This window comes from Heteronotia binoei, chromosome 11, assembly GCF_032191835.1.
Source record: "Heteronotia binoei isolate CCM8104 ecotype False Entrance Well chromosome 11, APGP_CSIRO_Hbin_v1, whole genome shotgun sequence".
NCBI classification, from domain to species: domain Eukaryota; kingdom Metazoa; phylum Chordata; class Lepidosauria; order Squamata; family Gekkonidae; genus Heteronotia; species Heteronotia binoei.
In genome coordinates, this window is record NC_083233.1 from 49,512,383 (window position 1) to 49,524,922 (window position 12,540).

General features: G+C 45.2%; 1 protein-coding gene across 1 annotated transcript in view; it reads left to right on the plus strand.

The window, feature by feature from the left end:
- Nucleotides 1-12,540, plus strand: part of GGT5 (gamma-glutamyltransferase 5) — a 44,382-nt gene that overhangs the window by 26,145 nt on the left and 5,697 nt on the right. Inside the window, exons 2-6 of the mRNA XM_060249442.1 lie at nt 1,199-1,329; nt 2,009-2,098; nt 4,355-4,550; nt 6,018-6,175; nt 8,039-8,185. Of these exons, the coding sequence (XP_060105425.1) occupies nt 1,199-1,329; nt 2,009-2,098; nt 4,355-4,550; nt 6,018-6,175; nt 8,039-8,185 (722 nt within the window). The remainder of the gene's footprint in view (nt 1-1,198; nt 1,330-2,008; nt 2,099-4,354; nt 4,551-6,017; nt 6,176-8,038; nt 8,186-12,540) is intronic.

Consider the following 12,540-nt stretch of genomic DNA (forward strand, 5'->3'; position numbering starts at 1 on the left):
TTCAGCCAGTGCTGAAAGAGCTGCACTGGCTACCTGTTGTGTTCCGAGTTCGCTTCAAGGTGTTGGTATTGACCTTTAAAGCCCTTTATGGTCAGGGACCTGCATATCTACGGGACCGCCTTTCTCCGCATATCCCCCAGAGAGCACTGCGTTCAGGGGCAAAAAACCTACTCTCGGTCCCCGGACCAAAAGAAGCCAGGCTATGCGTGACAAGATCTAGGGCTTTTTCGGTGGCAGCACCAGAGCTCTGGAATGCTCTTCCAGAAGCAATACGGGCCCTGCGGGATCTGTCTGCGTTCCGCAGGGCCTGTAAGACCGAGTTGTTCAAGCAGGCCTTCGATGCTTGACGAAGATGGCTGCCACCGGACATCACACAGAACGCCGGTGATCACTGTTTGGAATTCTAATGCCGCTATAATGTAGGGATTCAGCACTTTAAAATGGTTTTAATAATTTTTAACTGTAATATGTTTTTTAAACTGAAAATGTTAAATTATGGTTTTATATATTGTACTGGTTTAATTGTGTAGATACTGTGAGCCGCCCTGAGTCCACTTGTGGAGAGGGCGGGATATAAATCAAATGTAATAAATAAATAATAAATAATAAATAAACAAGTCAAGAACTTGCGAGCAGTCAATGAAATTGATGAGCAGTAGGTTTAGAACAGATAAAAGGAAGTGCTTCTTCACCCAAAGAGTAATTAACATGTGGAATTCACTGCCACACAAAATGGTGGCTGGCAGCCACAAGCATAGACAGCTTCAAGAGGTGATTGGCTAAACATATGAAGTGGCGATCCATCAGTGGCTATTAACCACAAGATATAGATGGAACATTCTGGAGCAGTGATGTTCTGTATTTTTGTATTTTTATGCTTGGGGGCCATAGTGGGAGGGCTTCAGGAGTCGTGGCCCCACTACTGGACTTCCGTATGACACCTTGGTTTTGACCACTATGCAACACAGAGTGTTGGATGGGCCACTGACCTGATCCATCATGGCTTCTCTTTTGTTCTTATATCTGGTAGCACATGGCCATTGATGAGAAGGAACCAGAATTATTGCAGCTTTGCATATGTGGAAACAGTCTCTCCATTGATGGCCTACATGTCACATGTGTATTATTTGAATGAAAAATTACCTCTTCCTATTCGTTGGCATGTTGAATTCTAAATTCTCCTCCTTGTGTCCAACAGAGATATCTTGCAGCATGGAGGCTCAGCTGTTGATGCGGCCATTGCTGCCTTGATCTGCACCTCTGTCCTGAACCCCCAGAGCATGGGATTAGGGGGAGGTGTCATCTTTACCATCTTTAATGCATCCACAGGTAAGGTCAGACCAGTCTCTTCTGTACAGGGAGATGCTCAGCAAATAGGTGGTAAAGGTTGCAATCAGGAGACAAAGAGGTTTGTGTTGTTTCTGTTGTTGTCTCCAGCACCTCTTGCATCAAAAGCTATACACTGTTGACTCTGCCAGCATTCCAGAACTTTGTTTTCTGTCTGTCTCTGTTGTTTTTTTATCATTCTGATGGAGTGTGGGAAAGCTTGAAAACTTGATTTTGCAGGTCTGTAATTTTTATTTGGTCCTGATTAAAAGGTATTGTTGCTTCCCACAGTAAGGTGATACGATATTTGTAATTCTGATATTTGTAGTCTATACAAATGTAATGTATTTCTTGGAAACAACGTGTATGAGGAGAAAGGTGAACTGTAGCATGTCTGGCTAAAAACTCGGGGAAGTCTGTCAGGCCCCCTACAGTGTCTGTCTCCTCCTTCAGCAGGGTGCCTGGACTCCAGGAGTCAGGAGTATTGCATACAGCTTCCAAGGAGCAAACTTGTTCTGAGAGTCAAATTATCTATTAGGCAGGAATCTGTGATTCAGTCTCCCAATATTTTCTTTAAGCAGTCTGAATTGAGTCACTGTTACAGGAAGGAAGGGGTCAATCCTCTTCCCCTGTCTCCCAATTTCCCCAACAGCAATCACGGCCACCCCCTTTGTATTTCCAGGAAAGGTGGAGGTGATTAATGCGCGTGAGAGAGCCCCACAAGCCATTTCGAGCGATTTGCTGGATCAGTGTCGACCCAGTTTCATGCCAGGTAACAATGTGGTCTGGAGCATATTCCTTTATATAAACAGGGGTGGGGTCGGAATGCTTGGTGGGAGCCTCACTGCTCACTAGACAAGATTCTAACAACTCCCTGAAAATTACTAATCATTGGTAGACTGAAAACTGAAAGTCCGGTGACGCCTTAAACTAGGGGTGTCAAACATGCAGCCCAGGGACCGAATAAGGCCCCTAGAGGGCACCTATCAGGCCCCCAAGCAACTGTCTGTCACCTGCTTCCTTATCCCTCTCTCTTGCTTCCTTCTGCATAACAGCTTGCTTTGCAAGGCTTGCTCAATCGCACAGGAGCTACCGAGCAAAACATATATTTTCTCCATTGGCTGAGACTCCTCCTTTGGGGAGGAGGTGGAGCTTGTTTTGCCAAGCTCTCTCAATCCCACGCAGAGCTACTGAGCCAAGCCTTTCTTCCTTCTATTGGCTGAGACTCCTCCCCTCCTGGTCCCCTGGGGAAGAAAGGAAAGAGCCAGAGCTTCCTTTGCTCATTTCCCTGGATCCCATGGGAGAGATACAAAGAAAGCACCTTTAAGACGAACAAGTGCTAATGTTTTAAGCATGTTTTAAGGGTTTTTTTAAAAAAACTTTAATTGTGTTTGTATCTTTCATAAAGTTTATATCTCTGCTACCTAATCTTACACGTATGGCCCAGCCCAACATGGCCTGACCTGAGAAGGCCTCATTTATGTCAGATCTGGCCCTCATAACATATGAGTTTGACACCCCTGCCTTAAAGTCGACAACATTTATTCCAGTGTGAGCTTTGGTGAGTCAGAGCTCATTTCCTCGGATGCAGTGGAAAGAAAGGAAATTATTTTTGTCATTGATATATGGTAGATTACAGAAGGAAGGGAAAAGAGGGAGGAACCGAGTGAAGTGAGGCCTGGTATCATTAATCAGGTGTGAATCTCTGCGTTGGAGTCTTGAACCTTAGGGATGATAAGAGAGGTCAAAGGTTCTAGCCTCTCTCACATTGGTGAAGATAAGCAGAAAGTGCAATTAAGTAGGGCAAATAAACTAATTAAGGATGAGGCAGTCTGAACTGTGAAGCAGTAATAGTGTGATGCAACATTTATTGTTTTAGAAGATTTATATCCACCTTCCAGTGTGATCAGGGCCACCTGTTAATAACAATCTATTAAAGCTTTTAAAAAGAGGCCCTGTTCATAATGTATTGTATCATACCATAGCCCTTTACTGATTGTTGATGAATTCTTTCATGCTTAAAATTGCCTCGGGTACCACTGGGCTTCTGTTTTGTTTTGCTGCAATACACAGGCACAGCTACTCCGCTGGAATCAAGACAGAAAATTGGCACAGGCCAGTGTGCTCAGAGGGGAGCATTCTTTGTGCCACTGGTATTACACGGCCTAAACAGCCTATAATTTCGTATATACGAGTAGAAACTCAGCCACAGAGCAGTGCTCTTTTTCTTCTTATAACTGAAAGGGACACAACCAGAAATGCCTTTTCCTCAGGCTCAGACTACAAGATCTGGTCCCAAACTTCTAGTCACAAAGGTTTAGTCTACTTTTGAATGACAACTAGGACTCTCGGATTTCCTTAGAGACTGGCATAGAACAGAGCTTGGGTCCAGCGGCACCTTTACGACCAACACATTTTTATTCAAGGTATAAGCTTTTGTGTGCAGGTATCAGAAGAAGTGTGTTTGCACACAAAAGCTTATACCTTGAATAAAACTGGTCTCAAACTTTGTTTGCTGCTTCTGATCAACACAGCTACTCACCTGAATCTGACTGCTGGCAGAAAGTTAGGGTAGGGGTCCCCAACATCCCAGAAACTGTTTTTAGAAAGTGGGTTTGGTGTAGGGGGCTCTTGCCTAGCAGAGCTTCCAATTGGTCACTCGAAATCAGTTTGGCTGCACAGATTAAAGTAATGTTTCCGGTGCAGCTGCCACCATGGTAAGCTTTATTCTCTGTCAATCCTGTTTCTCAATGTGTTTTGAAATTAGCCCTCTTGTTTCCTTCCCTTGGATTTCCTCATGTGGCCAGCTCCGCCTCCTGCAGCAACCATTTTGTAGTTGCGCCCACCACCATGTGTCAAAATTCCAAAAGATGCCTACAGGGTCAAAAAGGTTAGGGAACCATCCATAAGAACCAGAGAGTTGTCTGAATGTATTGAACAGTATATGAACATGTTATCTCTTAAGTTTAGGTTAGAGGAAACTACTGCAATATGACTGATGATATAATGTTAAACATGCATGTGGCAGGAGCCCAGTGGATTGCAGTTCCTGGGGAACTTCGTGGGTACGAAGAAGCTCACAAGCGCTACGGAAAATTGCCATGGAAGACACTGTTTAAACCCACTATCAAGCTCCTTGAGTCTGGAATCAAGATACCAAAGATTCTGAGTTTATTTCTCACCTACCAGCCCTTACAGGGACCTTTGAAAAACTCTTCTTTAGGGTAAGATAATCCCATTAAAAATAGCCACATAGATGGTGCCCCCAAGATGGAAATGTTTAGATCTTTCATTGCCAGGGCCTTGGGAATGGCAGTAATTCAGACATCTGATTCCCTGATGGCAACTGTCTTTGCTTGATGTCCCTCAACTAGGAGATGTATTATAATATGCAATTGGCAGCCCATGGATTCAATCTGGCCTATGGCATGGCTCTTAATCCCAATTCACAGTCCTTCAGTACTCACTTTGCTGTAAGATTCCAACCATGTGTGATGCTGGAGATCAGGGCTGGCCCTAGATTGTCTGGTACCCTAGGCAAGACTAACTTCTGGCGCCTCCCCCTGCACTGGTAACGTCACCAAGTCACATGGGGGCGTCCAATTCAGCACTCCCAGAAGGCCAACCCCCTAGGCAATTGCCCAATTTGCCTAGTAATAGGACCAACCCTGCTGGGGATCCATGATGACATCCCAACTGTGCACTTAACTGCAAATGCAGTCATAGTAACAAGAAATCTGAATTGGTGCTGCCACAATAGGGAAGGTTGTGGTGGGCATAGTCCTACTGGAAATGTTCCTCCCCTAGACTTCTTTGGGCTCCAGGACGGAAAAAAAAAGAAAGCACACTGCAATATTTTCTCCCCCCCACCTTTTGTCACTTAAAAACAATCAGGAGAGAGGGCAATTCTGATGAGGGAAATGGCACATGGTAGGTGAAAATTAAAACATTCCCTTTCCCAGAAGCACAGCCTCAATACATATGGCTCCACCCATATATGCAGATATTGTAATGGACACCTAGCACTGCATGGGGTTTTTTGGCTATAAGAGTCCTTTACTTGCATCTTCAGAGCATGTGGCTCTTACTGTACTGATCCTTGGTTCCAGTCCTCATTCCATGCATAATATTAATCCTGTTAAAAATTAGCTATGACCTAAAAACTAGTGCCATGTACACATTTGCCCCTCTGCAGAGAGAATATGAATGCATGCAAGACACAACTGGGGTAGCTTTGCATGCAGAAGGTCCCAAGTTCAATCCCCTCCTTTCTCTTAAAAAGGGTTTGGAGTAACTAGTGTTAGGAAGGACCCTTCTGTGCCTGAGATAACAGTGAAAATAGACCAGTACCCTGGTTCAGTGTAAGACATTTCTGTTTATACATAATTCAGTGAAAGTTGATCACATCTGGTGCCACTGAACAAACTGCAAGCTGTTGACTTTGAAGAGACTTTTAGCTGCAATTTCATTGCAGCCGCATCAGAGAGACGTGACCTGAAGGGGTGGCATGCAGTCACATCAGTACAGAAGTTGTTAAGTTTTCCTTGGTTTCAGGCTTTGGGAGGACCCTGCTATCTGCACATGTACAGCTACAAATATGTGAGTCTGCTAAACCAACCTTGTTGCAGATTCTGTTGTTAGGGTCTGGAATGGGAAGCTGATGGGGGTAATGAGCATCCTTTCTCTTTCAGCAAACTGTTTTTTAATGAAGGTAATATCATGCAAGAAGGACAGACCCTTCAATGGCCAGCACTAATAAAAACTCTGAAAGCAGTGGCAGAAAATGGAGCTGAGGAATTTTATACAGGGAAGACAGCAGAGATGTTGGTAAAAGATGTGAAGAAAGAAGGTAGGCAACTTAGATGTCTCCTCGCAAGCTATGTTGCTTTTCTTATGTTTCTGCCTCCAGCTCTTCCTTCCTCTTTGTTTCTGGCTCCTCACCCTAAGGTTCAAATAAGTGAAATCTTTCACATTGAGTGCAGGAATGCACATTATTCCACCTCATTGCTGTTTGGCATACAGGTAAGACTCAGTCGCCTTGAATCTTTTTGAGAACGACTTCTTGAGAAGTGATGGCAAGCATAAAGTTAATAGCTTAAAGTGTCAATTGATATTAAAGCTATGCTGTTTTAACTCAATAGGTGGAAAAGCAAGGCCTTTTCAGTTGAGGCCCCAGAAGTCTGGTTATGAAGAGCTATAAAAGGATCTTGCCAAAATGGGAGAAAGTGCAGTGACGTGGAAAATTAGTAGATTTGCCAGCTCATGGATAGTGCTCCGTAGGAGTTTGGGGGACAGGGACATGGGACAGTTTCCATAGAATTTTTCGGTAAATGCAAGAGTGTTGCATTGACAACATGATGTCACATCCAGGTTTGCTCCTGTCAATGCTTCTGCAATTTTTTATAAATTTCCCCCCTGCTGCCCTACCAAGCAGTTTTGTGTATAATTAGGAATTATGGGATAAATGAAATACAGAAGTACTACCATGAATACTACTAAACAATACTTACAAACACTGTTTACTTGTGGCTTTTTGTTCAAATTTATATTCTATTTCTAAAGTGCAAATTATATCAGACAATACATTATTTGCCACACATTGCTATAAGGAAAAACCAGTAAACCACCAATGAATAAATTATGCTGTATTATTAACCCCCCCCCCCCGACTTATTTAGAATCCTACCATTCAGCAGAATATAATGAAAGCAGAGGGTGGATCAGGATATACCATAACCCTGGAACAACCTGAGAATGTGACCACAATGGGAGTGGGTGTAGGCTCTCATGTTGTCATTGCTGTGGCCAAACCACCATGACACTGCCAGCAGCATGGTAGCTGTCCAGAGCAGTGGCTCACTGGGAATTTTATTAGTCAATGAAAGGGACAGTCTATAAGAACATAAGAGAAGCCATGTTGGATCAGGTCAGTGGCCCAAAATCCAGGTGCCATCAGGAAGTCCACAACTCCAGAAGCCCTCCCTCTGTGATTCCCCTAAGCACCAAAAATACTGAGTATCACTGCCACAGACAGAGTGTTCCATCTGCACCAGGTGGCTAATAGCCAGTGATGGACCTCATCTCCATATGTTTATCCAGTCCCCTCTAGGAGCTGTCTGTGCTTGTGCCGCTTCTTGCAGCAGTGAATTCCATGTGTTAATTATTCTTTGGATAAAGAAGTACTTCCTTTTATCTGTTCTAAGCTTACTGCTCATTAATTTCATTGAGTGCCCACCAGTTCTTGTATTGTGAGGGAGAAAAGTACGTTCTCTACCTTATCTATGCCATGCATAAGTTTGTAAACATCTATCATGTCACCGCTCAGTTGTGGTTTCTCCGAGCTAAAAAACCCTAGCCTTCATCGGTGAGTGAGAGATCTCTCTTTAACCTTCATGACAGAGCTGGTGGAGAGTTAATCTGTAATAAATGCTGTTGACTGAAAATAAATTAGTTGATTGTTGTATGAGAGCCAAACTACACACAGCAGGGGGAGAAGATCTGGGAACAAACAGACCTCTCTCTATTCTAAAACATTAAATAGTGGTGGGGGTGGGTGAGGGAGATGATGCCATGTAGGGGGATATTCAACCCTTACTTACCTCAACAGGGAAAATAGCCAGAGAGTTATGTCTGAGTTAGTGGCAGGGGAAAGGGTTCCAGCAATAACATGCTTGCTGTTTCATGACTTTTTCTCTATCATCTCATCTACCAGATGGCATTTTGACAATGGATGATCTCAAGGATTATCAGGCTGAAGTTGTGAAACCCTTGAATATTTCACTGGGTGAATACATCGTGTATTCTGCCCCCCGACCCGCTGCAGGGCCCATTCTCTTCTTCATCCTTAACATGCTGAAAGGTAAATGGGTGAAACTGGAGCCCTCTGGGCCCTTCTTGTACAGCTGTTTGATCTGAAAAAGATACTCTACCCAGCTGTTCTCAGGCTGGGGAACTGGCTAGAGGTTATAAAAATTATAGCCTGTTCAGGAGCGGGGTGGGGGGAGAGCAATATTTTTAGAGAAACCACTTGTGGGTTAGAATTTGATGTTTAGTGACAGTTGCCTCTTGACTTTCCTTTTAAAATCCATCTTCCATTTATTACTAATTGGTGAGTTTGAATTGTATGCAATCAGTTTAGATTTGCAGCATGGGCCAATTTACTGTTCATCTTTGCTTCTGATGGTCTGGACTTGCACAGAAGTGTACAGCAAGCATCATATCAATCAATAGAAAATGAATGCTTTGGGCATGTGAAAATGAGGGAAGGGGGTGTTATGTGAAGTCGCAAAAGGCAAAGGAGCAGCCAGTTGCTGCTTTCCACCTAAAGGAGATAGGGAGGAGTATGGCCACAAAGACATGCAGGAATAGGATAAGTCTCTGGGTTGTATTGGATCTTCCAGACACTTCTAAGAAGCAGAAATTATTAAACAGAGGCATCTGCAGTTCCCAAAACATTATATTTGGGTGGCTGGAATGGACTTGTAAGAACAGTTTTCTACAGCTAGGCTCCATCTCCAATTTGTGTTTTCTGGAAGGACAGGGTTTTGTTTGGTTGCTGTGGCTGCTGTCTTTAAAAATGACTGTGTGCCATGAAGAAGGATTGAACGAATTGTTTCTTTAGAAGTGTGTCCTAACATGTGTTGAGGTGCTGTTAAAGAATTTACATGCTCAACTTGTTTTATACTAGGTTGCAGATGTATTTATTTCATTTCTATGAAACCACCAACACTCCATCCAAAAATGCCTAAGGCAGCGTATGAAGAACAATCAGATAAAACAGTATTGGGGAGGTGAATCCTAAAACCAAACACACACAGGAATAAAAACAGCCAGAGCCTTCTAGAAGTGCAAAGTCTTGTGGTTCAGTTAAGCCTGACCAGTTAAGCTGAGAGAGTACCAGTCTCATTTCTTGAGGAAGAGAGTTAGACAGTGGGGGTTAATGGCAGAACAAGCTCTTCCACAGGTCCCAGCCAACTAAGCCTCAGCACCAAGGGACATAATTACACTTCCAAGTACCCCAGACCTATGTCAGACAACATCCACGCCCCCAGGAACTGTTATTCCAGATCTAAGGCATTCATTCACCTCACAGGGACCATCATTCACCTCTAGGTGGCCATCCAGTTCAAAGAAGAACCAGCTCAGATCTGAGCACACATTCATTTCCTGGGGATACTCATTCCAGATCTGGGGTACTCGTGCTATTCCTAGGAGCCATCATTCTATTCCCAGATGTAGCTATCCCACTCTTGGGGCTGTCATTCGATTCTGCTATTTCACATTATTCATTCCTTGATTTATTTGCACCTTTACAATATTTCACTGTGTTTCAGTCAAGCCTGTTGAAGTCTAGTGGCTTTCATTATATCCAGTGAGACTTCAGATAGCCCCTCCCCATTGTTTCCAATGGACATTTGTTTTAGTCCACCTTTTATGGCAGTGGTGCTGCACTGAACATCAACAGGATGGACATGAAACTAATGTTATGGGAAATAAGGGGGAGGGGGTTGGTAACAAACTAAATCCCGCCCCCCCCTCCCGGATCTTCCAGATTGTTCCTATAAATAGTTCCTAATTAAGCACACAGGTGCTGAAGGTGTCTGCTGTTTCCACAACACACTCATTGAAACCCAGCCCCGTTTACAAGCAAAACACCATCATCCACCATAACAGGCAAGGAATTTCTGCCCCACCAAGTCTGCTTTGTGGATTAATACATGCAGGGGGAAAAGAGTCTGTGAGCTGTTGCCGTGGATGCAGGGGGGTACACATATGTGCATATTCACATGCCTGATTCCAGTATGAGATCTTTTTAGTCTGAGAATACACAAGTATCAAAGATTTCAGGTTTTCAAGGCTGGTAACATCATTAGGGTTTGTAGAATCTTTCGGGCTCAAGTGCCGTGTTCTACTGGAGAAAGTTTTTCTTCCAGACTTTTCATTTTCGGCTGCGGAGAACATCCTCAGTGGCGTTGCAGCCGGAGCAGGCACTCTGACCTTCTTGGCTGCTGTGCATTGAGTGAGGCCAGGGCTGCTGGAGAGCTGCTTTTTTCTAGGCTGGAGGGGGTGTGGTGAACGGGCAATAGGTTTGTGGATGTGCGCATTGTTTGGTGGGGCTTCCTGGAAGGGAATCACTCCCTGAGCCAAGAGGCAGTCCAGTTTGGCTTCGATTTTTGGCTTAAGGGCAAATGGAATCCACCGAGCCTTCAGCCTTAAGGGCCTAACCGTGGAGTCCAGCTGCAATGCGATAAGTATGTTCCCAGAGCCCCATTGAATACTTCCAGGAACTCCCGGCACACTTGGTTGAAATTGTGGGCCTGTATGTGGTCCACCCCTACAATTTTGATGCCCAGGGGCTTAAACCAAGCCAAACCCAATAGGGTGGTGAGCCGGTGCTTCACCACAAGAATGTCCAGGGCCCCTTTAAAACTTTTGAACTCCACCCGAACTCTGGTCCACCCCATGATCTGCACTGGATTCTTTTGAAAATCCCACAATATGAACTTCACGGGCCGCAGGGCCGGCCAGTTTGGGGGCAGAATTTACTGAAGGTCTCCTCCAAAATAATGGAGATGGAGGATCCTGTGTCCAATTCCATCAGGCAGGGACCCCTCCCCCTCGATCAAGACCTGAACTTTGACCTTGTCGGGGGTGTCCTGGGGCAAGTTCATTACCTGGATGCTGTTTGTGGCCATTGTGTGTGCGTGTGTCGAGTTGTGGTGTGCAGACTGGGCCTCCTGTTGGGTCTGGCCCTGTAAGCTCGGGCGATGTGGCCCACTTTTCCACAGCTCACGTTACAGTAGGGGCAGTCTTAACGCTCGTGTGGGTCCCCACAGCTGGCACACTTGGTGCTCAGCTTCTCCGCTGCCTGTGGTCGGTTTGGTGTTTTCAGCCTGCTTTGTGGATGGTAGTGAAGCTGATGTGCCCCTTCCTCATTGGAGCCGTTCGAGATCAAGGCAACGGCGGCCTGGTTCGCAGAAAGGCTTGTGTGCATCTGTTCAAAGGCGGTTGCCTGTCGGAGCGCTTTCGCGAGGTCGATGTCTTTGTCCTCGTATGCTAGCAACTTTCGGCACATTTTCTCCTCTCGGACACCAACCGCGAAACGGTCCAGCAGGATCTCTTCCAGGTCCCCCATGAAATTGCATCTCAGGGCTAATCTATGGAGCTCTGCAAGATACTCGGTGGCAGACTCAGCAAGTCTTTGCTGTCTCATGTAGAACGCGTGCCTGTGTGTGAGAAAAGACGGCTGTGGCGCCATGTGGTTCATCATCGCCTTGACCAGCTGGTCGTAGGTTGCCCAAGTGAGGGTGGTCGGCGCGATGAGTCGCTTCATCAGCTGGATGGTCTCCACCCCGCATGAACTTAGGAGAAGCGCCTTCTCTGCCGCTGCCTCCATTTTGTGCAGCTCTTGTAGTAGTTGATCTAGTCCACCCATGATTCCCATAAGTCGAGCCGGGTGATGTCGAATGCCGGTAGGGATTGTCTGGGAGCAGTAGCCATGACCTCGACCGCGGAAGCACTAGAGCTTGGATCGCAGGGCTTGCGGGCGGCTGGAGGCTGCTTGCTGCTCACTGGTATCCCACCTTCATCGCCAGCATAATGTACTGAAGTTGGAGACGTTCAGATTGCAACATGCTTTATTAGTGAGTACATCACAAAGACAACATGGCGGGGCTGGATCCCCTGTTATATACATTTCCCGGAACAACCTTCTTCCTGGTCAGATCCAATCCTGGCCAGTTAAACTTCCTGCCACTGATCGTCATAGGCGGGCTGCGTTCGTCCCTTCCAGGCACCACCCACAGGTGCACTGTGCTGTCCTTTCCAGGATGAACGCCAGACACAACAAGTAAGATACAGTGTCTAGTTTGAGCCTCCAATAATCCTTTGATTTCCCCCCTAGGCTGATATTGAGTAATTTCCTCCAGGCCTTATTGAAACTGGAGTGATCTCATACTTGATGCTAGATACATTACTGACTACTTTTAGTCTTTTCTCTGCCCTCCTTTCTAGCATTCTTCCTGCTTTTCTCTGCACTTAGACATCTCAACAGTGCTGCGGCCAGTCCAGGTCATCCATCAGGAGGCAATCAATTCTTTTAAAAGCTGACTCCAATGTTTTTTTTTTGTCTGTCCCACATTGTTAATTCACCTGGCCTTGCTTTTTAGCACTGCAAAATGGTTCCACTCATTTTAGTTTGGAGGTTTTGGAGCA